Source organism: Amblyomma americanum, chromosome 8 (assembly GCF_052857255.1).
Source record: "Amblyomma americanum isolate KBUSLIRL-KWMA chromosome 8, ASM5285725v1, whole genome shotgun sequence".
Taxonomy (NCBI): Eukaryota; Metazoa; Arthropoda; class Arachnida; order Ixodida; family Ixodidae; genus Amblyomma; species Amblyomma americanum.
The window spans coordinates 66,169,995-66,194,863 of record NC_135504.1 but is presented as its reverse complement, the minus strand read 5'-3'; the positions used below and the strand labels follow the sequence as shown (position 1 = coordinate 66,194,863).

General features: G+C 46.2%; 2 protein-coding genes across 2 annotated transcripts in view; one reads left to right on the top strand and one right to left on the bottom strand.

The window, feature by feature from the left end:
- Nucleotides 1-13,173: 13,173 nt before the first annotated feature.
- PIG-Z (phosphatidylinositol glycan anchor biosynthesis class Z) lies at nucleotides 13,174-18,393 on the top strand. The gene is made up of 2 exons (XM_077635048.1): nucleotides 13,174-13,409; nucleotides 13,726-18,393. Exons 1-2 carry the CDS (start codon nucleotides 13,262-13,264, stop codon nucleotides 15,282-15,284), a joined length of 1,707 nt encoding a protein of 568 aa, XP_077491174.1. The 5' UTR covers nucleotides 13,174-13,261; the 3' UTR covers nucleotides 15,285-18,393.
- Nucleotides 18,392-24,869, bottom strand: part of LOC144101827 (putative helicase with zinc finger domain) — a 66,935-nt gene continuing 60,457 nt past the window's right edge. The window contains exon 20 of the mRNA XM_077635046.1: nucleotides 18,392-24,291. Coding sequence (XP_077491172.1) covers nucleotides 22,632-24,291 — 1,660 coding nt within the window. The 3' untranslated portion in view covers nucleotides 18,392-22,631. The remainder of the gene's footprint in view (nucleotides 24,292-24,869) is intronic.

Genomic DNA, 24,869 nt, shown 5'->3' with positions numbered 1-24,869 from the left:
ATGCCCTGACGTTATCGACACCATCCAAGAACTGGAGGACGCGCTAGACAACCGAAGGGTGACCCCATGCATCATGAGGGGCACGTTCCCACACCTCATGCTTCTGCAGCGAATCACCACAAACAAGTTTTACGCAAAGCTTCGCTTAGTGCTTCTAGAAAGAAAAGGAAATGATCATTTGCCGGTCTACGATGTGCGTCGCTGCTACACATGCGCTCGGCAGGAGGGCCATGTATGCTTCGCACAAGTGTGGCCGAAGCGCTTTGTGCTCAGATGGGGACGTGGGCTTGTGCAGTCGAGGGAGCATTTAAGCACGAGTTGGCTTGTGACGCCTGTTCGCAAGAATTATCCCCTTTTGCGCGGATACAGCGAGTTTCTACGGAGAATAGTTGAAACCTCACTGCTAACAGCAACAAACCAAGACCTTCAAAAGTGTGGTCACGATGAATACGATGAAAGAAGTGCCGATGTTCTGAATGAAGCTGCGCAGTTGAACGTTTTCTTTGTGGCCTTCTGGTCGTTTTTGGCTGTTTCTTTAGCGGTGTTTCTGTTGGAGCTGCTTGGTGGTAGCAGGTGGTTATCGCTACTAGTTTCAAACTGAATACAACAAAAGGCGCCAAAGTTCTATGATGTTAAGAAGACGGATAATTGCGAGTACTCCACATTTGACACTGAAATCTCGTTGTTGCAGTTGTTGTTTCAGAATTGGATAAATGAACCAATAATGAATTGAAAATATACCACGTTTAACAACCGTAAAACTAGCTTTACTGTAAACATTTTACTCGCTTTAAGTATATTTCGCAGGAAGCTGAAATATGCCCTTTCTATAGTTGTGTTTTGTTTTAAAGGAGTCAGCGTCCTGATGCGACTCACGCTATGACGGACGCCGTTATGGAAGGTTCCGGATCATTTCGATCACCTGGGGTTCTTTATCATTCACGGACATCGCTCAGTGCACGGGCCTCTAGAATTTCGCCTCCATCGAAATGCGACCGGCACGGCCAGGATCGAACCCGCGTCTTTCGGGACAGCAACTCCTACCAGGAGACGAAGTGGTATCACTTTTCTTTAAAAAAATAGCTATATTAATCCTACCAGCGATATCAACAAGCATAGAATACGTTATTTAGAACGACTGCTGCGAGTTTTTAATTCACAATGGATTTTAAGGGTAAGTAAATCCGGTTTTAAAAAGCGCAAATCAATTAATAAGACAATATTTATAATAAAATTCAGGAAATTTATCAAAGAAAACCAAAGCTACAGACCTAACGTTTTCTGGGCATCCTAAAATAATTCCATCTTTCGCGTCATGGCCTATCAGTGGGGAGGTTATCAAGATCTGATAATCACCGCGTCTCGCAGCAGGTTTTATTGAGCTGTTTGAGTTGCTGGTATCTGGTAGCGGAAATGAATATTCTAACATCGATATAAATGTCATATTTACAGAATTCAAAATTCGTATCATTTTTTTTCCTCGGTTATGTAAACAACATTGCCGCTGTCCCAAATTCTCACGATCGCATTTAATATACAGAGGACTTCAATGCCTTATTGACAGCAGCTCATTAAAAAAGAGATCATTAAAGTGGCAACAACAAAATGAGTTTCCTCATCAAATTGCTCAGAAAAATAAATTTCAAAACAGAAAGAAAAGCATCTACATCATTTTCCGGGCACGAAACAATGCGCTTCATCATCATTAATGTCAAATTTGAAGAAAAAAAACACGATGTATCTTATACCTCAGCATTAAGAATTTCACAAAATATAGCTCTAGGTGGACCTTAGCTTGAGCAGTACACATCACCTAAGCGTAGCGCTGGCGCAGTCTGAAGGTTGTTCCACTGTTTAAAAAACTTGTGTACCCTTGCAGCACCACGTGCAAGTTTGTGAAGCTCACTTCACGAGCTTTCTTCAAGTTCCTAGAGATGTCTTTATAGAGTCAGTCAGTGATGCCGGCAATATCTGAAACCCTGCTGAACTTAAGTCTTTAAGAGCATTTCTAGTCTGGAAGCAAGGAAAGCTTTTTAAAAGAAGAAATAAACATGGACGTAAAGAGAGAGATGGAAAGGAAAGGTGGGGTAGTTAACCCGAAGGGAGTTCACTTTCGCCACCCTGCATCGCAAAAAGGGAGGACGTAAAAGTGAAATACAAAATGGAGAAATGCGGTCAGGAGCAAGCAGAGCAAGAGCAAATACGCGCGCTGTAAGTCACAGGCTACCGCAGCAGTGGTCTGCACGCCTGGATGGGTGCCGAACGCTACAGCCTCAGTGCGCACATCGCCTGTCGTTTGTTGCCTAACACAGGACATCCGCACAGCGTAGGCATTCCGTCGTGAAGCAAGGCTGTTTCCCGCCTCGATTGGTATTGTGAATGAAAAAGTTAAACATCCCCACTACTCGGAACGATGAAGATGGAATAGCCATTGCAGTGCATTTCGTTCCGCGGGCGTGTGCAGGTGCTCGTAGGAGTCTCCAGGATTGCAATAACTAGCTCGTCTTGGACTCGTGCTGGACCGCGGTTTACAGCTCGACTATAGCAGCAGGTTAAACAACCACATGCCACCTGTTGAATCTTAACCCAAAATGTCCGAGGTCTTGGGTTCGAATTGGATTCCACCAGCGGCATGTGGTTGTTCTTTCTTCTAGCTTGTAAAAAGTTATTTTTCAGAGATAAGATATATACAGAACTAATTTGATATTGCTCTATACGACAAAGTAGGAAAAAGATGGGAACTTTACCTTGTGCTATTGGTTTCGCTGAATGCTGCCTTTATTCATATGTATTTCATAATGAGCCCATCAGTTCTCATCCTTTTTCTGTCCAAATTAGCTCTTGATATACGTACTTCATGTATATTACCATTCGCGCGAAAAAAAAAATTCAGTGAGAAGCGACACAAATTCCGAGTGATATTGTTGTTTAGCAGCACACAGGGCAACCAAAAATTAAAGAAGCATTATCACAAAATCAGGTTGTGCACTGCCCACGGTAATATCACACTGAACTCATTAAAGGTTTTTTTCTCGTGTGTTCTAATGTGCATTAATATCTGCTGCTTTGTGGTGCTTTGCAGGTTTAATGTGGACATGATATACTACTTAGTGTGCACTTCGTGAAATGTCGCGACTGCGAGGTGTGTTCACCTGAAGCAAAGGTTTGCGTTGTTTCTCGGAGCAATGCACGAAACATTTGCTGTAAGAGTCTGGGTAAATGTATTCAGTCTTAACAGTGTGCCCGCAGTGTGAATAAAAAAGTTAAACAAAAACACCATATGGCGCTGATCTGAATTACTTGTGTGACAAAGTATGTTTCTCGCGTTTTAATGCCTCTAGACGATGGCTCACTCTTGGAAGAGGCTAATGTGGAGGCTACCATTTGCACCATACTTTTCTCAAAGTTTTTAATTGTCAAATGAATTACACCTGGGACAGGGGTGATCTCTCTCCCAATAACAATAATTGGTTTTTGGGGAAAGGAAATGGCGCAGTATCTGTCTCACATATCGTTGGACACCTGAACCGCGCCGTAAGGGAGGGGATAAAGGAGGGAGTGAAAGAATGAAGAAAGAAAGAGGTGCCGTAGTCGAGAGCTCCGGAACAATTTCGACCACCTGGGGTTCTTTAACGTGCACTGACATCGCACAGCACACGGCCGCCTTAGCGTTTTTCCTCCATAAAAACGCAGCCGTCGCGGTCGGGTTCGAACCCGGGAACTCCGGATCAGTAGTAGAGCTCCCTAACCACTGAGCCACCGCGGCGGATGTCTTCCCCAACCCCGATTTCAAATCCTCCCCTCATCTTCCACGTGTGCCTAATTTCTGGTATCGTGAGCTATCACATCGGCTGTCATCACTGGGATGGGCGAATCAACAATGGAGAAAGCCCTTTCTCATTCTCCTCCAACAAGGCCAATCTCGTGACCGGTCGTGCCACACTATCCCTGAAATTTCCTCGACTCGTACCATCGGCAGAAAACCTGCTGTACGCTGCTACGTTCTCTTTTCCTGTAAGTCTTCTCTTTAACCGTATTCGAGGATCGCTGATATAACGTATACGCCAACCAACCTCCGGTCAAAGTCCACTTCTGGTGTGATGCCGCCACAAGATAAACTTGGTCTTCGTTCAAATCTCAGTAGTATTGAAAGCACTTAATTGGTACCGCATTGCCAATGAACTACCAACGACCATTAATATTAGGCCACCCTGGCATTCATTCTCGGGATATTACGCTGTTTCTCCTGGTAGCACCGTGTCAGATGACTGCAGTATAGTTTATATTTTAAGTCGGCACTGAACCTCCGTCTGCGTTCGTTTCTGCGCTGATGTCTTGAGTCACTAGGAAATGCTTCATCGTTAGACCTTTCCTCGTTAAATATACTAAAAGCTAATTATAAGAAAAGAAACTTAGGGCGCAGTAAATATGAAGCCCCAAAGTTCTTTGTGGCAGTCAGATACAAAATGTCGGCTGTGTTCACTGCTGTCATTGATTACCGAAGGAACCCGGGAATCTGGGGGCTATTAAGCAAATCATATGTTTTAAAGTTGTATCCGGCTTAGGTGCAAACTGCGGTTCATCTAAACGACGTTTTGTCATTGAGAGCGCAGCCTTTGTCAGAGGCAGATGCAATCGTGCCTCGTTCGCTCTAAATATGTGAGCAGGTAATTTACATTCCTACAACGCGGCTTCGAAAGTGGCTGTTTCTCGAACGCGGGTTCTAGAAGCAGCTGCATTCTTTAATCCGTCGCTCTGGGCTATCCTCAAATTGAAGCAACAGTCTCTTATTACGTTAAAAGAATCGTACTCTGCTATATGACGAGAAGATTTGATGATTGCCAGCGCCTAAAAATACGGATGTCTTAAGGTTAGGAGAAATTTATGAAAGGAAACGAAATTTTGAAGCGGTAACGCGGGATTCAAGACCTATTAACAAAGTTTTTTCGGTTAGTAATCTAAGGCTTAAAATAAAGAGCGAAAATTTTCCTTGTTCGAAACTGGAGCATTGTAGATTCCCTTGTGCGAGAGCAATCGCTCTCGAGCTACTTTCCTATTGTAGGGTGGGGCACGGGCTCACCGGCGACAATGTGAGCCCGCCTTTCGCGCCTTGGTTCCTGACGTTGCCTTAGTAGTCGTTGGACGATACAGCGTTTGCAACAACCCGCCCCTAAACGTCTCGAAATGCCTAGAAACGTCTCTCCGGAAAAGGTTGTGAAATTAGTCGAGTCTACTAATCCGATCCGATCTGATCCGATCGACTTTACTGTCGACTTCAGCATCTACGTTATCAGTCATAATCAATTAGTTCTCAACAACGCATTAGAGTACCGCTTAAACAAAAACACAGCCAACTGAGTCGAGCACATCGCGAAACCATGCACTGGACCGAAGTAGTGTGCAGCGGGCGAAGGAGTGTAAAACACACATGCGGACATTTTTCAACCTGCCAGCCTCGCAATGAACATGCATGAAGGAAGGAACTGACACTTAAGGAAGCTAAATAGAAGTCGTCAAACACAATAACACACATTTCAGCAACTTAGGTACTAACCGGCTACCCATCATCATCTTTCGGCGTGTCATCCAGAACAAAAAACACCCCCCGAAGAGTAAATCACTCTTAGCCTAAGCACACTCCGAGGGCAAAAACGCATGTGCCTTGGATACATAAAAGGTGTTTGTGAACCCTGGCTTGTATTTTCGGAACACAAGCAGTGCGAACCGCGACTCCTGTCTGGCCGAATTAGAGCGTTCACGAACTTCGGAAGTTGCTACCACCGTGTTACAATCGCGAAGGTTTCACGCGCCGTTTTTCAACAAAACAGCGCGAAATGTTCGCTTATAAGGCTGATGGGAATAAGAGCATGGTGCTCCATTTTTGCTATCTCCGGATTCACAGTACGCATTAGAGGCCTTGTTGTAAAGGCGAAAATGTTCGCTGTCGCTCATCCGCGCGACAATTTGTGCCTCCAGAATTCTGGCTGCCGTTCTCGGCACCATTGAGGTGATTTGGCTTCTTTTTTTTCACCGACTCATCAAAAAAGTTGTGCCAAAGCATACGAGTTCGATGGCGCACAAAATTGCGTAATACATTGTGGAAAGCCCTGAGTGTGCTCTCTCTCCGAGTTCAGTACCACCGCTTATCTTTGTGTGTACACTGAGAGGGTCATTTCCGTCAAAGTACGGCATTCACGATGCTGTAGACGCTGGGGGTGGGTGTCTGTCTAACGCTTTACAAAAAAGAAGCGTTCACTCTTTGCCTCCTTCTCTCGCGCCAACTGCCGAACTGAGAACTCCTTGGTGCCACCGCAGCTCGCTTTTGTGGAGCGCTTTGCCGCTTGCGTAAATTATACGTTCGCGGCAAGCGGCTTTTATTAATCGACCTGCACGACATTCCAAGTTTTTCGTCTCTGGGTTGGTGAAGTTTGAAGTTGGACCTATATGATGTATCAGTCAATATGCGTGTATATAACCTAATCCATTTCAATGCTTACGGGAATCCCTCAATGTGGCGTGTATTTGTAATGAGAGAGAAATAACTAATGGGTTATCACTCCCTTATAGCAAATTTACTGAACCTTGGGGATTCCCCTGAACCCTAGACTACCAACGTTCCCACTTCGGGTTATTGAATTCGTTCTTACCGTATACCGTCTGCAAGCTGTCCTCGTCCGCTTATTTGGTAGAACGGCTGCCCCTGACAAGGAATGGTCCTGCGTTCGATTCCCGTAGCTGTACGAATGTTTCTTGAGCTGCAAAGTTTCCTTTAATGCGGTATAGTTTTCCTTCGTATACGTGTGGCTGCACATTAAGGGATGTTACTGAGTTATTAGTAACTTATTAGGATAACATATATGGTATCTTTGTTTCGGTTCTGTTATTTCTTGCTTTATATACGTAAGCAATAAAATTTGAGGAGATTAGACGGTAGTTCTTTCTTACTTATACTAGACGGGCAAACGAGTCCTTAACGTTAGCGCCTGCGCTTGAATGTATGGTGGTGAACAACCATCTTATGAAATTGCTTTCGTGAACATGATGAACTATTTTAGATTCAACCAGTTACTGTTAGTTTAAAAAACGGATGCAACAACAGGTGAGAGTCTCGTTTTACTCCATACCATTTTAACGATTCTTCATGCGCGCTTCGCCATGTTCCTCTTCGAGGCCAATATTTGCCAGCTGTCTTGCCGTGAGAACTCCCTGCGCTCTTTAGTTACTTCAAAAGACATATTGCATTTCTGAGGCCCGCGTTTTTTTTTTGTTTTTTTTTGTTTGTTATCCTCGCCTCTGTGTATACATTCGCTGGTGGCGAAGGAATATTTCCACGTGTGGCGAGGCATCCCATTAATGTATCCATCCAAAGTTGCCCGATGGATGGATGCAATAACTTTAATGCCCAGCAAATGCAGGGAGGTCTTTAGCCCTCCTGCTTTGAATTCCGGCGGCCTCTTCAGCCACACAGACGATCCGTAGATGAGTCGCTGCGTCAGAGCTGTATAGTGCTCTCCATCGTTCTAGCTTCCTAATACTGCGACTGTCAGGGCACCCCCATATCATATGGTTGGGATCAGCCCTGTCATTGCATGACTTACACCTATCACTGTACTTCCCCGGATAGTAATGACTGGAAGCAACCGGGCCAGGATGTGAGTTTGTTTGCAGGAGACGCCATGTTGCTACCTGAATTTTGTCTAACGAGGAGTCGGCAGGTGGGCATTCGGCTCGTTCCGTAAATGTTCCTTACCTTTTTTCACGAGCAACAGCGTGCCCGGATTTCTTTGCGGGTTTTCATGTATGGCGACCCGTTCGACCAGCGCTCGTCAGGCGTCGAAGAAGAGGGAATTGACAGCACGTGCCACACAGAACGCTAAGAATTTCAGCTCAGCCAGGCGCAGCCAGCACCGCCTCTGCTGACCACCATGTCAGAAAGCACCAAATCAGACCTGGTTACTCGCCGTTTTGGTGAAGGGCGCGACGGCTCCTGTGTTCTACATTATGCAAGGACGGCAATTAACTGACGCGGCGCTGTCGCCTTGCTTGCTGCTTCGCGCTGCGCGATGGTTTCGACCGCCACGGGACCCCGAAGGCGCCGTTGACGCATGGGCTGCTCCAGCAGCAACGCAGCACGTATTCACCAGGGGATGAATTGAAATTTTCGCCAAAGTTCGTTTAGGTTCTCATCCGTGTTCTTTCTTCGTTCTGGCTCCAACGACTGCGTTCTGGCCCCATGCTAAAAGCATTTCAGGCATAAAAGCAAATTCCGAAGGCTATATATAAGCGAGTTTCTACTGATCCATTCTTATTCCTTCAGGAAGGGGGAGGACTACTGGATTGGTGAGAGGTGAGGGCGACAGGGTAATAGAGAAGACAGTGTTCGATGTTGTCGGCGTTCGAGGAAAACGGTTAGGACAACGGGGCTTCTTCATAAGCTAGTATCGCTTATCCTATCGGATGTTTGGAGCTATTGGAATGTAATTCTGTGGTATACCCGATTTTCTCGGATCGGGAGAGATGGGCGCGACAGAGTAAGTTTAGTTGAATGAGATCGCGTGCGTGGATAGTGTAGCTTCAGGGGCATCTTGATGACCACCCCCTCGACTACAGTCGGTGAGTTTGGCGTTGGCATCACAGGTGTCCAGTGAGAAATTCTGAGGGCAAGCTGATGTGGTACATGTGCAACATAGAGGGCAGAATTTTTGAATATCGGGCAATTGTAAGCAATATTGTTGTGGAAATATTGATGATAATGGTTCATTCGTGTGATGTGTAACACAGTCTTTCTTCGAACATGTTTCTATCGATCGAATCGGGATGTTAAGACTGCCATAAAAAACCACTGACGAGCGCTTTTGACGGTACGAAAAAAGCTAATAGTAAAACAACAAATTCGACTTCCGTCGGGTCGTCGGAGGATATATTTATTGTTATACAGAAATCTTACATTATATGAAAAAATCGCGTTCATAGACTGTTTCCCGCTCAAAAATGCTTTTGTCCAGATTTGTTGGGTATGTCTCACTACCAGTTATCCCTATAGGGCCAGGAATGCACCGAAGGGTTGCAGGTTGCATTTGCTTGAGTGCGTCTTCTATGGTTGTGTGGAGGTCTGAGGGCAGGTTTCGATAGTGAAAAGCTCTGAGGGCCACCTAAGGGAGCATATAGACTGCGTAGGCAAACGAAAGTGGAAGGGAAAGAAAAGATTGGATAGCGTGAAGAATGCCGAGGTGTTTGGCTGGAGGATATGAGAGGGTTTTTTGAAAGCGCCACTAATGAAGCTGAGAGTATCGGCTAATGGCGGGTAGTAGACAATTGCTGCCGCATATCTGCTGGCGACTGCGTCAAACGCATCAGTGGAGGCCATCGTTGCTGTAGGCGATGGATGTGTCCATGTACCACTCCACGACCCTCATGGACGATTGGAACCAAACGTGAAACTTTAATGGTGACTTCCAAACGCAGAGTTGGAGCACTTCGGGAGCAACGTTTCTGCTCTTTTCAGAGCAACTGTATTCCAAACGCAGATCTGAGCCACGGATCGCGTCTTCCAATCGTAGACAGGGAACGGTTGCCGAGCCGAGATTGCTCCGTGGAGCAGTCGGGACTGCTCCGCCGAAATCATCGGAGTCGACCGGAAGTTTGCGTGACGTTCTTTTTCAGCGGCGCCCTCCATTTCCGGCGGCTTGTCTCGTCCGCCGAGCCGGCTCCTCTCCGCGCTCCGTAGCAGACGATCAGCTTCGCCCGCCGCTATGGACTCAAAAGTGAATCGCGCGAAAAGCGCTAGCAAGCGCAAGGACTGACGGGTACTTCCTCAGCATAGGGTGCCTCGATGCCAGCGCCGGGTGGAGACAACTTAAGCGACGCCGCCATATTGAATCACAACTGGCCTCTCGCATGTACCGCGAAATGCTCGACTGGTAGCCCAGTGTAGCTCTCACTGCAAAAGGCCGTTCAAGTTAAAGCACTTTGAAGCGCGCCGAGAGCATGAACAGCGCCGCTTATCCCGTGTGATTCAATATACGGCGGCGCTGCTGAAGTTGTCTCCACCCCGGCGCTGGCATTGAGGCACCCTACTTCAGCAGTTCGCGAGCGCTATATACCTACATGCTCTATCCAGAGAAAGTGTGCTCCAATCGCGATTTCAGGACGCGCGCTCTGCGCCGGATTCAGGCGCTCTGTCGCAGAGCCTGCAGACCGCTCCAGGCCTGCGGTTGGAATTCACCATAAGTGTGGCGGGTCCTCGTCTAGCACAAATCAAAAGTTCTTTATCTCATGGAGGACTAAATGTGCCCATTTGAAGTATGCTGTTTTACTTCTAGACATTTTTTTTATTACGCAAATATGCCCTTCGGCACAAGATGATTATACGCACATGTGCAGGCCGGTGTCGGTTATGAATGCCAACATGGCCCGGTATTGGGGCCCATGGGTGCATGTTTGAGTGTCTGGTGGTCGGCTGAGGTGGTAACCATGACTGCCCAGGTGTCACTGGCGTACCTTCCGAAGTCCGGGACAAGTTAGCATAAAGTGAGGTAACGTCGCCTCTGTAGCAGAAGTGGGGCAGAAGGGGCAGTGCAGAAGCAGGGTCTGTGATGTCCAGGAGGATTTTAAAGGGGCTGCGAAACACCGCTTGAACGGATGCCGGTTACGCGTCAGATGGATTCTTTATGTCACACAGATGCTGACTCAAAAAGAATTACGAGAATCGATGCATAGGAACGGGAGTTATTCAATGAAGAAATTTCAACATACAAGCAAACAAAATGCTGCCCTCAACTCGATTTTCGCGCAGATTCCCATTCCCATTTCACTTTCCCAATGACGACACTTAGTGCGACCAATCAAAACAGCCTATCTGAGAACGTGGCAGAAGTTTGCCCTCCATGGTTGCCTGATCTCTGTAACTCGTTCATGCCAAGGCTGGCAGCGCCGTTTGCATGGTTACAATCATGTGAACGCCTAGCTGGCATAGCGATGCTTCACCGTACTGATCCGGAGTTCTCGGGTTCGAACCCGACCGCGGCGGCTGCGTTTTTATGGAGGAAAAACGCTAAGGCGCCCGTGTGCTGTGCGATGTCAGTGCACGTTAAAGATCCCCAGGTGGTCGAAATTATTCCAGAGCCCTCCACTACGGCACCTCTTCTTCCTTTCTTCTTTCACTCCCTCCTTTATCCCTTCCCTTACGGCGCGGTTCAGGTGTCCAGCGATATATGAGACAGATACTGCGCCATTTCCTTTCCCCAAAAACCAATTATTATTATTATTATCACGTCGACGGCGCAGAAGGGAACACTGATCAGTGACGTTCTCTTACTTATGGATCCGAACTCGAGTGCGAGATACAGCGATGGTGTGACAGCCTGCGCAAGATATCAGACACATTTAGCATAGCGCGTACTGCTACTGCTTACCGCCTACCATCTCCGTCGCTCCTAGCGCGCTGGTTGGTCACGGTGAGCAAGGAGCGCGCGCTGTTGACGGGAACGTGGCGCCATCTGGCGCCGCAGCCCGGTGAACCTCCACAAGCTGACGATGCGCACTGCCTGCTAAATGCGAAACGAACGCATCCTTCCTTGGGAACGAAACAACCGCTTATAGAGTCCAATGGCTCGATCGAATCGATTCCGCAAAGCCGCTCTCAGATACATAGAGAGTAGCCATAAGTGTTTAGTGCTAGGTCGTAGGATGTGTACAGAGAGGCGCAAAGTCCTTCGATGCAAAAAGTAGCCAGTGCTTCTGGTGGCGTGTTTTTGTTTTACTTGATTTACAGTGCTTTTATCTAGGGCATACAAGTTGGTTTTGTTAATGTAATATAAAACACAAAAACTTGACAAAACGTATTTGTAGTTATTTACGCAATTTGCAGCATATTTACTCATTGTTCCATCATCAAGCTCGCTCTTAGTGATGTCATATCCGCTGCTAAAAACCGCCACTGTATGGTGACACCATGGAGGAAGAAAAAAAGTTTTCCTTCCTCCATGGGTGACACCGTCAGCGCCATGAATTTGTTTTTGTGAGCTAATTAAAATATTAAAAACCACATTATACGCGGTACGACCGATGCTAATAGTATCAATATTACTCATTCTATGCAACCAACAGGCAAAACAATGCACTGAAAATGTGTTTCAGGGCCCCTTTAAACGGTTACCAGAGATTTACCAGGCTGAACGCGGCAGCGCTACGACCATGAACAATCCGCATCTATACACTAGCGATGCTGAAGTTGACGCAGACTTTGCCATAAATGTGTCGCACTTTTGAATGATATCAACCGGAGGAACACGACGTCATAAAATGCTTCACGGCATGTACTGGCAGTATAGTGAACTAGAATACCTATAGTTCTAGTTCACTATAACGGGCAGCATGAAGCGCATACGTTGGACGTGAATTTAGCCATGGACCTACAATGACGTCCACCGCACTATTAATGAGAATGAACTTGGTCCATCGGACGTGTCTTCAGACACTTCGTTCAGATTAAAGCACCTGCGTTATAGTTGTCATGTTGGGTGGAGGAATTGTCTCTTCCTCGCGATCTCTGCGTGACAAACATTTCTCAGCATTCACAACCATTCTCCATCTGTCACACCTGCCGGTCTGAATCAGCGCCGCGTCTTCGTGGTGCTAGGGTTGGCTTTCTGCCATAGTTTATGCGCCGCTTTGCGCAGCAGACAGAGTAGTAACGGCCTGGTTGAATTTCTAAATACCATCCATAGGCCACCCGAATGGCACTCGAAACCCGCTTTAGACTCTCTTCTCAAAGACGTGAGTTGGCTGACCGAAGTGGGTATGTGCAATTTTCCATTTGAGGATAACTACTTGACGTCTGCAGCCAACTACAATTAGGTAAGAAAAAGCCGGCGGGGGCAGCCGCATGCCTTGACTGGATTTGAAAAAAATTCAAATATGGCGCCGTTATCCAATAGACAGATAGATCTTATTAGCAACTTTGAATCACGATAATGGCGAGCGCCACTAGTGCCACCGTGCCTAACAAATTAGAGTGATTGTTTTAGTTCGAGATTTTTCTTTTAATTTGATTCTATTTGACTGTTTATGTTTTAATTATTAAATTATTTTTTACGTTTCAAGCTACATTATTTTGATATTATGTGGACGAAGTGCTCTGATATACGCGCCTCTCGCGGGTGTTTTGCGTTTCAGCCCTTCTGCGACGCAGCGCGGGTGGACGCTTTGCGCTCAAAAAGATGACGCCCAATGCCCGATAAGTCGATCACTGTTCGGAAAAATGGGGACGTCGCTTGTAGCTCACGTTTACCACCAGGTCGGTGCTGTGTGGATCGTTCTTGCCTTGCTACGAATTACGCTGGTCTTTGCACCGCAAACTAGCTACATACACCCCGACGAGTTCTTCCAGAGCACCGAAGTCGTCGCAGGTAAATAAACGCTTTTGTGTCAAGTTTTGTGTTATTTGCCTAGCATTTAAAGCTTCAGTACTTTGATCACTTGCTACAGTGATGACTAAGTACTGACACTATAATGACACAGACTGCGAGCTATCGCTTTTTCGATCGAATGCTTTCTTCTGTGAGAGAGTCGGGTAGCTTCCCCTACACTTTACCGCATTGTCGTTTTGTTGGCGTCAAAAGTGACAGTAAGCGTAGAAGACATTGTTTTTCTTGCTTCATCCGGGCTGCTGCTCAACACTTTTGTATTTGTCAGAGTTTTCAAAGAGGTCGTTTTTGTTCGCAGGCGACTTGTTTGGGATCAAGGTTCATCGAACATGGGAGTTTACCAGTCTGCACCCCATCCGCAGTGCAGCAGTCATCTACATGACTGCTGGTTTACCTCTGTGTGTTCTGAAGTGCATATGGTACCTCATTGGAGCCCCTGGGACTGTTCCCTCGCCTTACATGCTCCTAGTGGTTCCAAGGCTGTTCGCTTGCCTCGCGTCGTTTGCCTGTGATTACGCAGTATACCATCTTTCAGCACCTTCAAGGCGCATCAAGAGTCTCGGGTTGTTCGCCAGCTCCTACGTGGCACTAGTGTTTTACACAAGGACATTCAGCAACTCCGTTGAATCCTGGCTGCTGGCGCTGCTGTTGGTGTGTGTCAAAAACGTCGTCCAAGGTGACCAACTCAAACTCAAGGACAGCCAAGTGAAGGTGTCGCGAAGTTACGCCATAATCGCCGCGCTTCTGTGCCTTGGAACATTCAACCGGCCCAGTTTCGTGTGCTTCGCCCTGCCAGCCGTTATCTTCTGGCTGTTCAGCAGAGTTGCCTGCGTTGTTAAAACCAAGAAACGCCGCAGTAATGCCTTGATAGCGCTACAACTTGTGAAGCGTGTGTCTAAGCTTGCCTCACTGTGTCTCGTGTTTGCTGCACCCCTTGTCATTGCCGACACGTGCTACTTTCATCCCGAAGCTTTTTCCAGAAGGATTCTGGAGGACCCTGCTTCACTGCAACTTGTTGTCACACCCCTCAACTTCATTCGCTACAATCTCAATGTGAAAAACCTTGAGTCTCACGGAAGCCATCCCTACTACCTGCATCTCGTTCTCAACGTCCCACTTCTGTACAATGTCCTCGGAGTCATCGCTCTCTGGGCCTCTGCCAAGATCCTGTACAGTAACATGTCGTCAATTTCACGGCTGGGAGGCCCCGAAACTCTCCCTGTCTCAAAAACAATGGACACTCTTGTTGGTTGCACAGTGTTGCTGGCAATATGCACCCTGTCGTTCTTCAAGCACCAGGAACCACGTTTTCTGGTGCCCTTGTTGGTCCCCGTGGTTCTTCTGGCTCAGCGTTACTTCTCGACGAGACTCGCTGCTGTTTGGACTGTCGCAAACATCGCCTGTTTGCTGTTCTTCGGCTTCTTCCACCAAGGTGGCTTGGTTCCCTGTTTGCTGCGTCTCCAGCATCGTATCGCCTTGCACTCACAAGATAATGAAAACGCAACGGTCATGTTTGCCCACACATACATGCCACCCCGACACTTGTTGGCAGTGAAACAGGACAGTGCCGTGGTTGAAATTGTCGACATGATGGGCAGAAGTCTCGATGGGCAACATCTGATGCATTACCTCGGAGAAAATCAGAGCACCTGGAAGTATCTCGTTGCTCCATCATCGGTTGTGAACTCTGTAGCTGAACTGCGGAAATTTCGCCTGCAGAAACAATTCAGCTGTGGGTTTCACTTCAGTGGCGAGCACCTTCCAGAGTTAACCTATGAGGATTATTCCCGTGGTGCTGTGACCTTGTCCGATCTTCACAAAGCCTTCTCATTGACAGTGTATCTGGTGCAGTTTTAAGCATGCTGTGATGGCAAGGTATTGTTGACATTTTGCTAGTTGTTTTAAAGTGATGTGTTGTGACAAGGAAGCTAACGCCACAGCTTCCGAAATGTGTGCTCATTTTCGCACTTGGCGATGTGTGAAACTCAACCTGAAAGATCTATTTTGAACTACTGCAAGTTTTTGTGTGAGTGTGTGTGCGTACGTGTGTGTGCGCGTGCGTGTGTCCATTTTTTGTTGCCTGATCTTTAATTTAATGTTTTCATACACAAACATTTGGCGTGAATGAGTGTTTTTTTACCTTTTAACCACAGAACAACCGCAGAACAAGTAGTCGCACAGGCAGCTGTGACCGAAGTAGGTCACTTCTGCTTTGTTCCTCCAAACTATCAATTCTCTTTGATACTGTGGAAGTGTAAATACAGATCACTGGCACTGGTAACCAGGCACTGATAGACCAAAACGTTTCCTTACTCCAAGTGTAGTGAATTTTCACCCACATAAAGTTTCCTTTAACAGATACCAGATGTGGCAGCACAAACTACTGATGTAACCGTGTAGGACATGTAGTCCTTCTGTACTAGTTAACTGTATGCCACACAGACCAAAAGGCAGCAGTCCTGTCTTAGTTATCCCAGCTGTGCATGCCGAGGTATTGCTTCACCTCAGGACATATACCGAATTACTCAAGCTCACCATTTGTATGCGTAACCGTTTTTCCATCCATTTCAAGGTATTGCTTTCCTAAAATTACTAGGGTCCACGTGGACCTATTTCCATGGAAGAACTAAACTAGGTACACCCGGCCACATTTGCATCATTACCAGTCTAGGCTGTCCGGTAGCATTTGTTGGAACTGCACACTGATGAACATTCTCGTTTGCATTAACCAATATCTAGTTCATGACTGCCAGACCACTGGTCTAAACCGTCGTCATGCATATTTGAGAGTAGAAAGTGTCTGTGATCTCCAATGCATATGTACTTAGGTGCGAAAAAGCTGTAACTCATTGCAACTCAACTGCACTACTACTGATAGGCGAAACAGCTGAAGGAAGCGGGATGTTCTGAATTGAAGTAGATTAACGTAAAATGCAGTAGTAAAGTGCAGCCTACTGAATGAATCAGCAAAGTTATCACCATACTGCAACTGAAACAATAGCATGGAACTTGTGTTGGTAAGTGCATTGTGGCCCAATTTGGAACTCTAAGTCCTGAGTGAATTTAAGGAGAATCACCCTTTAAAGTGGTTGGTCATTCCCGTCAGTCATTGTTGATTCTCGTCACAGTCACGGTGCGATATTGTTTTATGTTCCCATTGGCATGCATTCATATGCCAGCAGCATGGTCGGGTAAAATTCCCAATTCACCTTCCCCAAAATTTGCAAAGCATTGGTTGTGTAACAGCCGCCTTTTTAAGTTAAAATGGAAGTATAGAGCAGTTTAGTCCATTCTTAAGCTGAGCTAGCAGCAGTGCGATCTAGTTGATATGCTTGCCTTTTTTAGGCATTCCGGTAGTAGTGGCAGCAAACAAGCCACAACACTGTAGAGCTTCTAGTGGCATTCTGGCACATGCCATGGCCTCTACTAGGGATGCAAGCACCATGCTTATTTTAGGTGAATAAACAGACTGTAGTCACTACATGCATATAGCAATGCATCTTCCATGGCAACGCCGTATGCCGCTATGTTTAATTTGACATTTGAGTCAGGCTAGGCCTTCGTGGGTTTCCTTCTGCCATATCGTGCAACTGTTTGGGCGAGCCATTTGCACCGACGCTACCAAGCTGTGTCTAGTCATGCCCACTATGGTGCTGGAACCAGCAGAGATAGCTAGTACAGAAGGACCACAATATGTACGCTTGGAGAGAAATAGGTTTGGACGACAGGCATCGCAAAAAACAATTTCCTTGTAAGCCAGGCCTCACTGCCGTTTACGCACACCAATTTAGGTTACGCACATCAGTTTGGGGGTGGGCGGTAGTTTTCCTGCAACACCTGTGGTTCAGAAACTTTAGTGTCCAGGTGTACCTTGTGAAGATGAGAGCAAATGAGATTCATATTCACCATAAATGCCGCCACAATTTTTGTTGCACTGGACGAATGCCAGTATTCTTTCCGTTTATTTCATTTGTTTTTCAGAAACTTGGGATGCATGAAATAATGTATGTCCACATGATAACTCTCAATAAAAGGTTCCCGTAACCACGTGTATTTAGGCACAGACTTAGCCCGGTTGTTTAGTCGGATTGCTTTAATATGCGTTCAACCGTGTTTAGCAACTGGCTGAAAGCCAGTACAAAACATGCTGGACAATGCCCGTTTATCAGTGAATTTGTGTAGTTTGGCTGCTTGGAGCTATGCACTAAACTTGCTAGAACACGAGGGCTGTGCTATGCATTCAGGTATGTGCATTACGCTGTACCTTTTTTTGTGGGTCGTAGTTTTTTTATCTCATTGATGTGCGAGTGTCCACCTGCGCTTTTTGCCATTTTCATCACGTGTTGAACAGGCTTGGCTTCATTCAGTGTGTACAACGTTCAATATGCCGTTCAGACCTCATCAGTAATCTGTACAATTCGCATTGCCCTCAGGGATGGTCTCTTGCATTTCACTGTTGCATCACTGTAGTCAAGAATGAACCACAAATGACAAAGTTGTCTGAATTTTGTTATGAACCAAAGTCAAGCCACAGTACATTTTCTGCTGTTGTATCTCTGATTTCATAGCAAACGAAATAAAATTTTATGTATTTACACAAGACTCGACTAAGTACCTTAGCACATGTACCACAGCCAGTTAAAGACACTTATGTGAACTATATAGCTTAGGCAACACACACTGCGAGACTGCTTGCAGGTAAATGTGGCAAAAAACCGCGGTTTTTTGCATGTTTATCACTAACCAGACCAACTCCAGGTTATCATCAAGTGCTTACAGTAGCCAAGTTAGTTGCTGCAACTACGCTGTGCAGGAACTTTCACTGTAGTAATATTTGGACTTTTTAAGTCCTATTCGATGCTGAACGCCAGGTGCACAGCCCTGATGGTCGAAATACTGTTCTGGCAGTAATGTTACTAAAGTAGAAAAAAGAATGGCACAGAGGAAGAAAAAATGGCACTGGCTGAGAATAAACATCAATCTTTATTCATTCATTCATTGAGCTCCTGAAATATTGTGGAGGAGTACACCACCCTGCCACAGAGTTAATTGCCAGAATAAAACATGAGGGATTGGCCTCGCAGGTCTCATGATGGGTATGACCGTGTGTGTCACACACACAAAGGTAAAGATGAAACACACTTGCTTTCATGTCTGAACAGCAGGCCAGAGCAAGGTGCTGACTTCGGATCGACAACTTTGTGAAAGTTCAATGGAATGGGATAAAATGGTGCTCAACTTTGAAGGTTTAGTGTTATTTCTGTCGGTCACCAATGGCTGACAGATGCCAAACAACACTGTCACACTGCAAAGCGCCATCAACAAGCACACTTGTGGAGTGACAGCCTAAGTGCTCCCTGAAGCCTTGTTCCTGATGTTCACCTAAGCCTCTGAATAAAGGTTACAACCAGATGGAAGATTGTCTCAAACACAGCACCTTCTGTACAAAGCACACCCTTAAAAAGCATTGAACGCTCATGACTAGTTTATATTGAGAACATTGGGTGCACTAACGTATAGAGTTTTAAATCGCGAAATTTGAGCTTTTCAGCAAGAACTTATTTTGGGTAGCAACACAAAGGCAGATGCTGTCACTCTGCAAGTTTTGTTTGCTTTAAGCCCACAGAGCAACAGGTGCCAGTGCTGCCGATAGCCAGAACTACAAAAACCAGCAATACGGACATTTCAGTAGAAAATGTGTGTCGGTTACTCGCGCACTTTTACCTATCACCAGCCCTAACCACTTTTTCCACAAGTACACTCTGTACAGTCGCCACACCAATTACACAGAACTGCAACTTACAGGCATTCAGTACTAACCCCACTAATGGTCTCTTGAACAAGCGTGCATACCATGCGTCAGAACCTACAGTTATCACAATGACTATTCATGAGTAGGCCCGCTCCATCTCAGGACAAAACACTACACACTATCCCATAATCCTCCTGCAGAGCTGTGGCAGCTACATGCACCACATTTCGTTCAGATGCAAACATGCTTTACAATACAGCGGGCTGGATTCCTTTAGGTTTGCTTCTCGTACTGTTACACAAAATTCTCACCCACCACTTAGCTAATTCAAAACAACACCTCCAGAACATTTAGTGAAGAGATTGGCATAGTTTGAGTTCAAATGCAAAGTATTACGACAGCAGGATTTGAGACATCTAATCGCATGCTGATGCCTCGATTGTGGAGTTTCGGGGTAATGCATACCATACAAGTTACCACACATCACATTTACAGTGCTGAGTGCACATATACTATTACATATTTTACAAGAGACACCCAAGGACGGACCATTGTACAAAAGCAAAGCTGACACACCGTAGTGCATTTCAATAAATTTCGGAACAAGGTGTAAATCTCCAACGGCGTTTTTCAATCACAAATGTATGCAGTTGCTGGACATAGCCCCGTCATTTAAAAAAAAAATGTCCACTACTGCATGAATAAAATATCCCGCTACAAAAACACGCTAATCTGTCTTTTTAGTGTTGCAATACACAGACCTGTTGCGATTATTCGAGAGGAAAATGAACTGCTGGCAGTTCAGCATTGCAAAAGAACGAAATATTGAGCGAAAGCAGTTTTTTGCAGGTGGACAGCACTTGCTTGTCCAAGCAACTAGCAAAAAAGAATTATACAATACATACTAAACCATCAAAGCATATACTCTAACATTAAAGCAAGCAATTGCGCAATTTGAAGATATGGTTATATATTTTAAGATGAGAATTTGTTCCTTGATGTCTGTAGCACCAAAAACAAAAAAATCTTGTTTGCATTAATCCATAGCACATTCTAGGTAATGAAAAAATGAACTGCACACTTCAAAGCAACAACACCAAAATAAATTTCCTGGATCAGTGGCAGCGAAGTCCTGAAGCCCATCATGACGAACTGTAGCAGAGACCACCTTGAAAAAATGGGTCGCACTTTCTAGTGGTACAAGAAAGAACGAAACAGAGATCTTCCAGAAATACATTCACATACACCTCAGCACATCAGTATGTACAACAAAGCATAGATTTTAAAAGACAGCACCTAAAAGTGACTTTTATTTACCATCAACCAATTCAGGAATTTATCACTGAAAGCAAATTTGCTCGATCTAAACTTTAGAGCCTACTTCACTTTTCTGCGCCGGTAAAACAGAAATCACCACAGAAAGAGCAATTCTGCTTAGTGATACCTGGGGGCACAGTGGATACATTCACTTCAAAATCCCATGCCAGAAGACTAACGCAATACATAATATAAGAGAGATCTGCCAGCGGTGACACTTAACAATGAGTTCAAAATGGAATGCGTTCAGTCATCTCTTGAAGTAAAATCTCAAAATCATTCTCACCACACACGGCATGGTACACATCACAGAGAACATAAACGCAACATTCAAATTAGATGCAATGTCATGGTTCATACAAACAGTGATTAACTCCCACCGTTCCAATGAAATTTATAACAGCAATTACTACTCGCATCAATCAGATTAAGCCTTCACCTCACAAGGATCCTCCGCATATAAGGCAACACCCTCGCCTTTTTTACAGAACCATTTTTGTGACAATGAACCAACTGTAACTTAAAGTTCCATCCAACAAATCATGCCTTGATGGAGTACGCTGTACCAAATGACACTTGTCTCACTTGGCAATGACACCGCTTGAAATAAAAAAAAGAGGGCTGGAATACATGAATCAATGTCATTCGATGTCATAATGAGCATAGCACTGAGCTGCAATGCGCAGTGGAAATGCCAGTAAGCCGCACCAAGTGCAGCACAAGAACAAGAGAGGCAGTACATGAGAGCACTCCACACCACACGAAAGCGAGTGCGAATATGATGACAATAGTACACGCTCCAGATAACTTGTCCTCCGCTTTGGCTTAAAGCCATGATAGCCAGTCTCGTGACTCCTGGACAACAAGCTGCGCAGGAATCCTAAGCCAAAATGAGGATTTACCACTCACGACAGCTATGAATTGGGCAGTTTCTTCGTGCCACAATTCAAGGAGCTGTTACCGATGCATATGCAAAGATGCAGAAAAAGATGAATAAAGCTTTCCACTCTGCAGCCTTCATCCGAGCCAATTACGAATGACCGTGTCGCATGTAGAAAAACAAAGACATGTATATTAAACGCACATTTAAAGAAACTTTCAACTGAAATAGGACTGTCGAATAATGCCAGTCCACGCACTCATAATAACCACAGGCTTCTCTTGCTTACCAAAGTTTCCAATACCTGAAGGCAAGTATCGAGCCAACACTAGCAGGCGCTCTATGAATAATATCAACGAAGAAGGGATAACACACAAGTACTTTCGAGAGAGAACACAAATTTCGAACAAGGTAGTTCCTTCCATATAGCCGCTTGTTCCTAGATAAGCCTCAACATGATCATCCGGCAGCAGCTAAAAGAAACATAATAGGCCCTCACCACACACAAATGAGGACTGAAGAACCACCAGACTGGGGGATGTGAGAGGGGAAATGGTGAATAGCTCATTGCACAACATGTGAGAGAGAGGGGTCAGGTCATTTGTACTGAAGTCATCTGTTTGCAGTCTGTGCTCGATTATTATTCAAAACTCATGGTGGCTTAGTTCTCACACAAACATTGAAATTTGCACTACGACAAATGCAGTGTGAATGTAGTGTGAAACAAAGCGATATTGCACTGTGGATCGTCAATTCTGCCTCAAGAAATATTTTGCTGCTCACAACCCTCTGTCTTATAAAGGGTTGACACTACCAAACAGCGGCAACTAAAGAGGGTAGGGGGGTCTACATGCAACATAACTAGACATACAAGAGCAGCACGAACAAGTGAACGTGTACTACGGACAAACAAGGGCTTGTTGATCCAACAAAAAAATTGGCAATACACAAATAAAAAATTCGCCTATCGTCATACAAAACGCATGACAAAGAAATCACAGTTTAAAAAACTCGTAATGTGAAAAAAAAAATGATTAGCACAAAAAAAAAAGAGCAAACTATTAGGGACGACATGAGACCACAAGACTGCTTAATGCTTATAGCCAAGACCTGGCGACAATACAGAAGTAGCATAACCCATACAAGTGCACAGGAACTTGCAGTACTCCATTCCTCATTCTGAAAGCCTGGACCATAGTTTGGCCATGCCTTAAAACGGTGTCGACAGCCACTGGCGTAAACATTTACAAGCGCTTCATCCCTCGTGTTGGCCTTTGTTATGCTTCACAAAGCCATTAACGTGGCCATTGCGCAAAGCATCGCTGTACAACTGCTTGCGCCTATCGGGTGGCTTGGTGCCAATGGGACCCCACACGGAGCCACCCGTCATCGTCTGCTCGGGAGCAGACGATGCCTCTTGTCGTGCTGCGTGCGCGAAGCCTGCCTTGAGAGCATTCGTCAGCTGCTCAGACTCCTTGTCGTCTCTCAGGTATGTGTAGAGATCTGTGCCAAACTTGACGTCGCTTATCGTGTGGCGCGATGGGGCCCCCCATTCTCCTGCTTCGTCTTGTGCCCCGACCACAGGCTCGTTCCCCCAGGCCACCGGCTCCGACACCGCTGCCACATATGCGACCGTCGGCCTTTGCTCAGGCTTTGGCTGGGCCTTGGCACTCAAATGTGGTTCTGCACGACCTGGCGCCCCTTGCCGCATGGCAGAGTTACGAAACACCTGCTGTTTGACGGGGCGTACTTGGGGGCCTGTTTCCGCCTTGCTGGTATGGGACCTCGCTTGCTGCGGCACCTGCCAAGCTTGTGCAGCAGCCTTGCTCATCGTGCTAATGGCATGCGGGTGATCTTTCGCCGGCTGTCTTCCCTGCTGACTGGAAGGCCGGCTGGCAGGTCGGCTCGGAGGTTGCACAGGAGCAGACAACTTGTCTGCCACAGTCAGTTTCCTTGGCATCGAGCTGGCTACGGGCGCACTTCCGTTCGCCGCCGGTTTCTTCCCACCAATGAGTGTCCAGCCATTGTTGTCGTCGTCGCTGAGCATCATGTTGTGAAACTGGGCATCCATCGCACCGAGGCTGCTTGCACCTTGTGCACCTACGGGGCGGCCCGGAGCTCTGTTCAAATCATTCAGGGAAGGACTCCGTCCAGGGTTGACGCTAAGTAAAAACCCGTTCTGCTTCAGCTCTTCCACCCTGGTATTGCTCTGCTGTCTGCTGCCTTGCTGAGTGCGCGGCTGTGTCTTTGGCTTGGCAGACGATGCTGGCTCAGCCTGCGGCTGCTTGGACTTCTGAGAGTACACCTGCTGCTGCTGATACACATGTGTCTGTGGCTGGTGCATTTGTTGCACCTGCGGAGGTTGCTGGAAATATGGCTGCTGATGCATCTGAAAGTGCTGCTGTTGTGGCGGAGGATGCCGAAACGGCGGTGGCTGCATCAGCAAGCGCTGTTGCTGCTGCTGCACGCTCGGCTGAAACCTTGGACCATTGGGTCTCTGACCAAAGGGGTATGGCCCCAGTGGCACGCCCTGAGCCCAGGAAACATTATGTGGGTTTGGGTGCAACTGGGTAGGTGGGAACCCCGGCATCCTGGGCCATGGGCCACAGAAACGTTGGTCCACAAGTGGCGTGTAGTATGGCGGTGGGGGTGGCATGTTCCAGAAGGGAATGGTCGGCGGAAGGCTGTTGTACCCAGGTGGAACAGGTAGCCGTGGCTGTGGCTGCGGATTGGTCATGGCCCCAGGCAGCCTGTCCAAGAACGAATGCTTGGGCCAGAAGCTCTGCGCATGGGGATTGAGCCCGTACTCCTTCTTCAGCTCGAAGCCGTCTAGCTGGTACTTGATGTCGTCCCAGTGCATGTTGTAGAGGCTGCCACGTTCAGCACAAGTCCTGATGAACTTTTCCCACAGGGTCCTGGGCAGGAGAAAGCATTTTGTACAGGCTGCCTCACTAACATGCCAACACTATATCTACAGCATTACAGTAGAACCTTGATGATACGAGTATAGCTGAAATAAATTTCTACAATACGAATTTGTAAAAATCTCTGGCCGAAATGCATTGCGTACAAGTGCTTTGAGCACTCTCCCGTGCCCATACTGATGATACGAACGTAGAAATTGCGACTGCACACTCGAACAGAGTGGCCCGCACCACTGCTAACAATGTGATTGCCAGTTGCACAGAACACGCTGGAAGCACTGAGCACTGGTGCACTGCTGTAACTAAATTCTTGTGAACGTATTCGCTGTGCTTCAGCACACAAAGTTTGCTCACTTTTGATGATACAAATTTTGGGTGATATGAATATTTTCTGCACCCCCAAGATAGTCGTATGAATGAGATTATACTGGATACCGTTCGGTCATCAGTACAAACTCACCACTAAACATACCATGTCTGGACTCCACACTAGTCATGAGCAGTCCCAAAGAGACTACAAGTGAACCTCGATATAACAAAGTCCTGCTTGCAGCCAAAACTTCGTTAAA

Excerpts from the sequence above, each read along its gene's own strand:
- PIG-Z (XM_077635048.1), top strand. The coding sequence starts at position 13,262 with ATGGGGACGTCGCTTGTAGCTCACGTTTACCACCAGGTCGGTGCTGTG. Across the intron at positions 13,410-13,725 it reads GAGCACCGAAGTCGTCGCAG|GCGACTTGTTTGGGATCAAG; the intron begins GTAAATAAACGC and ends TTTTGTTCGCAG.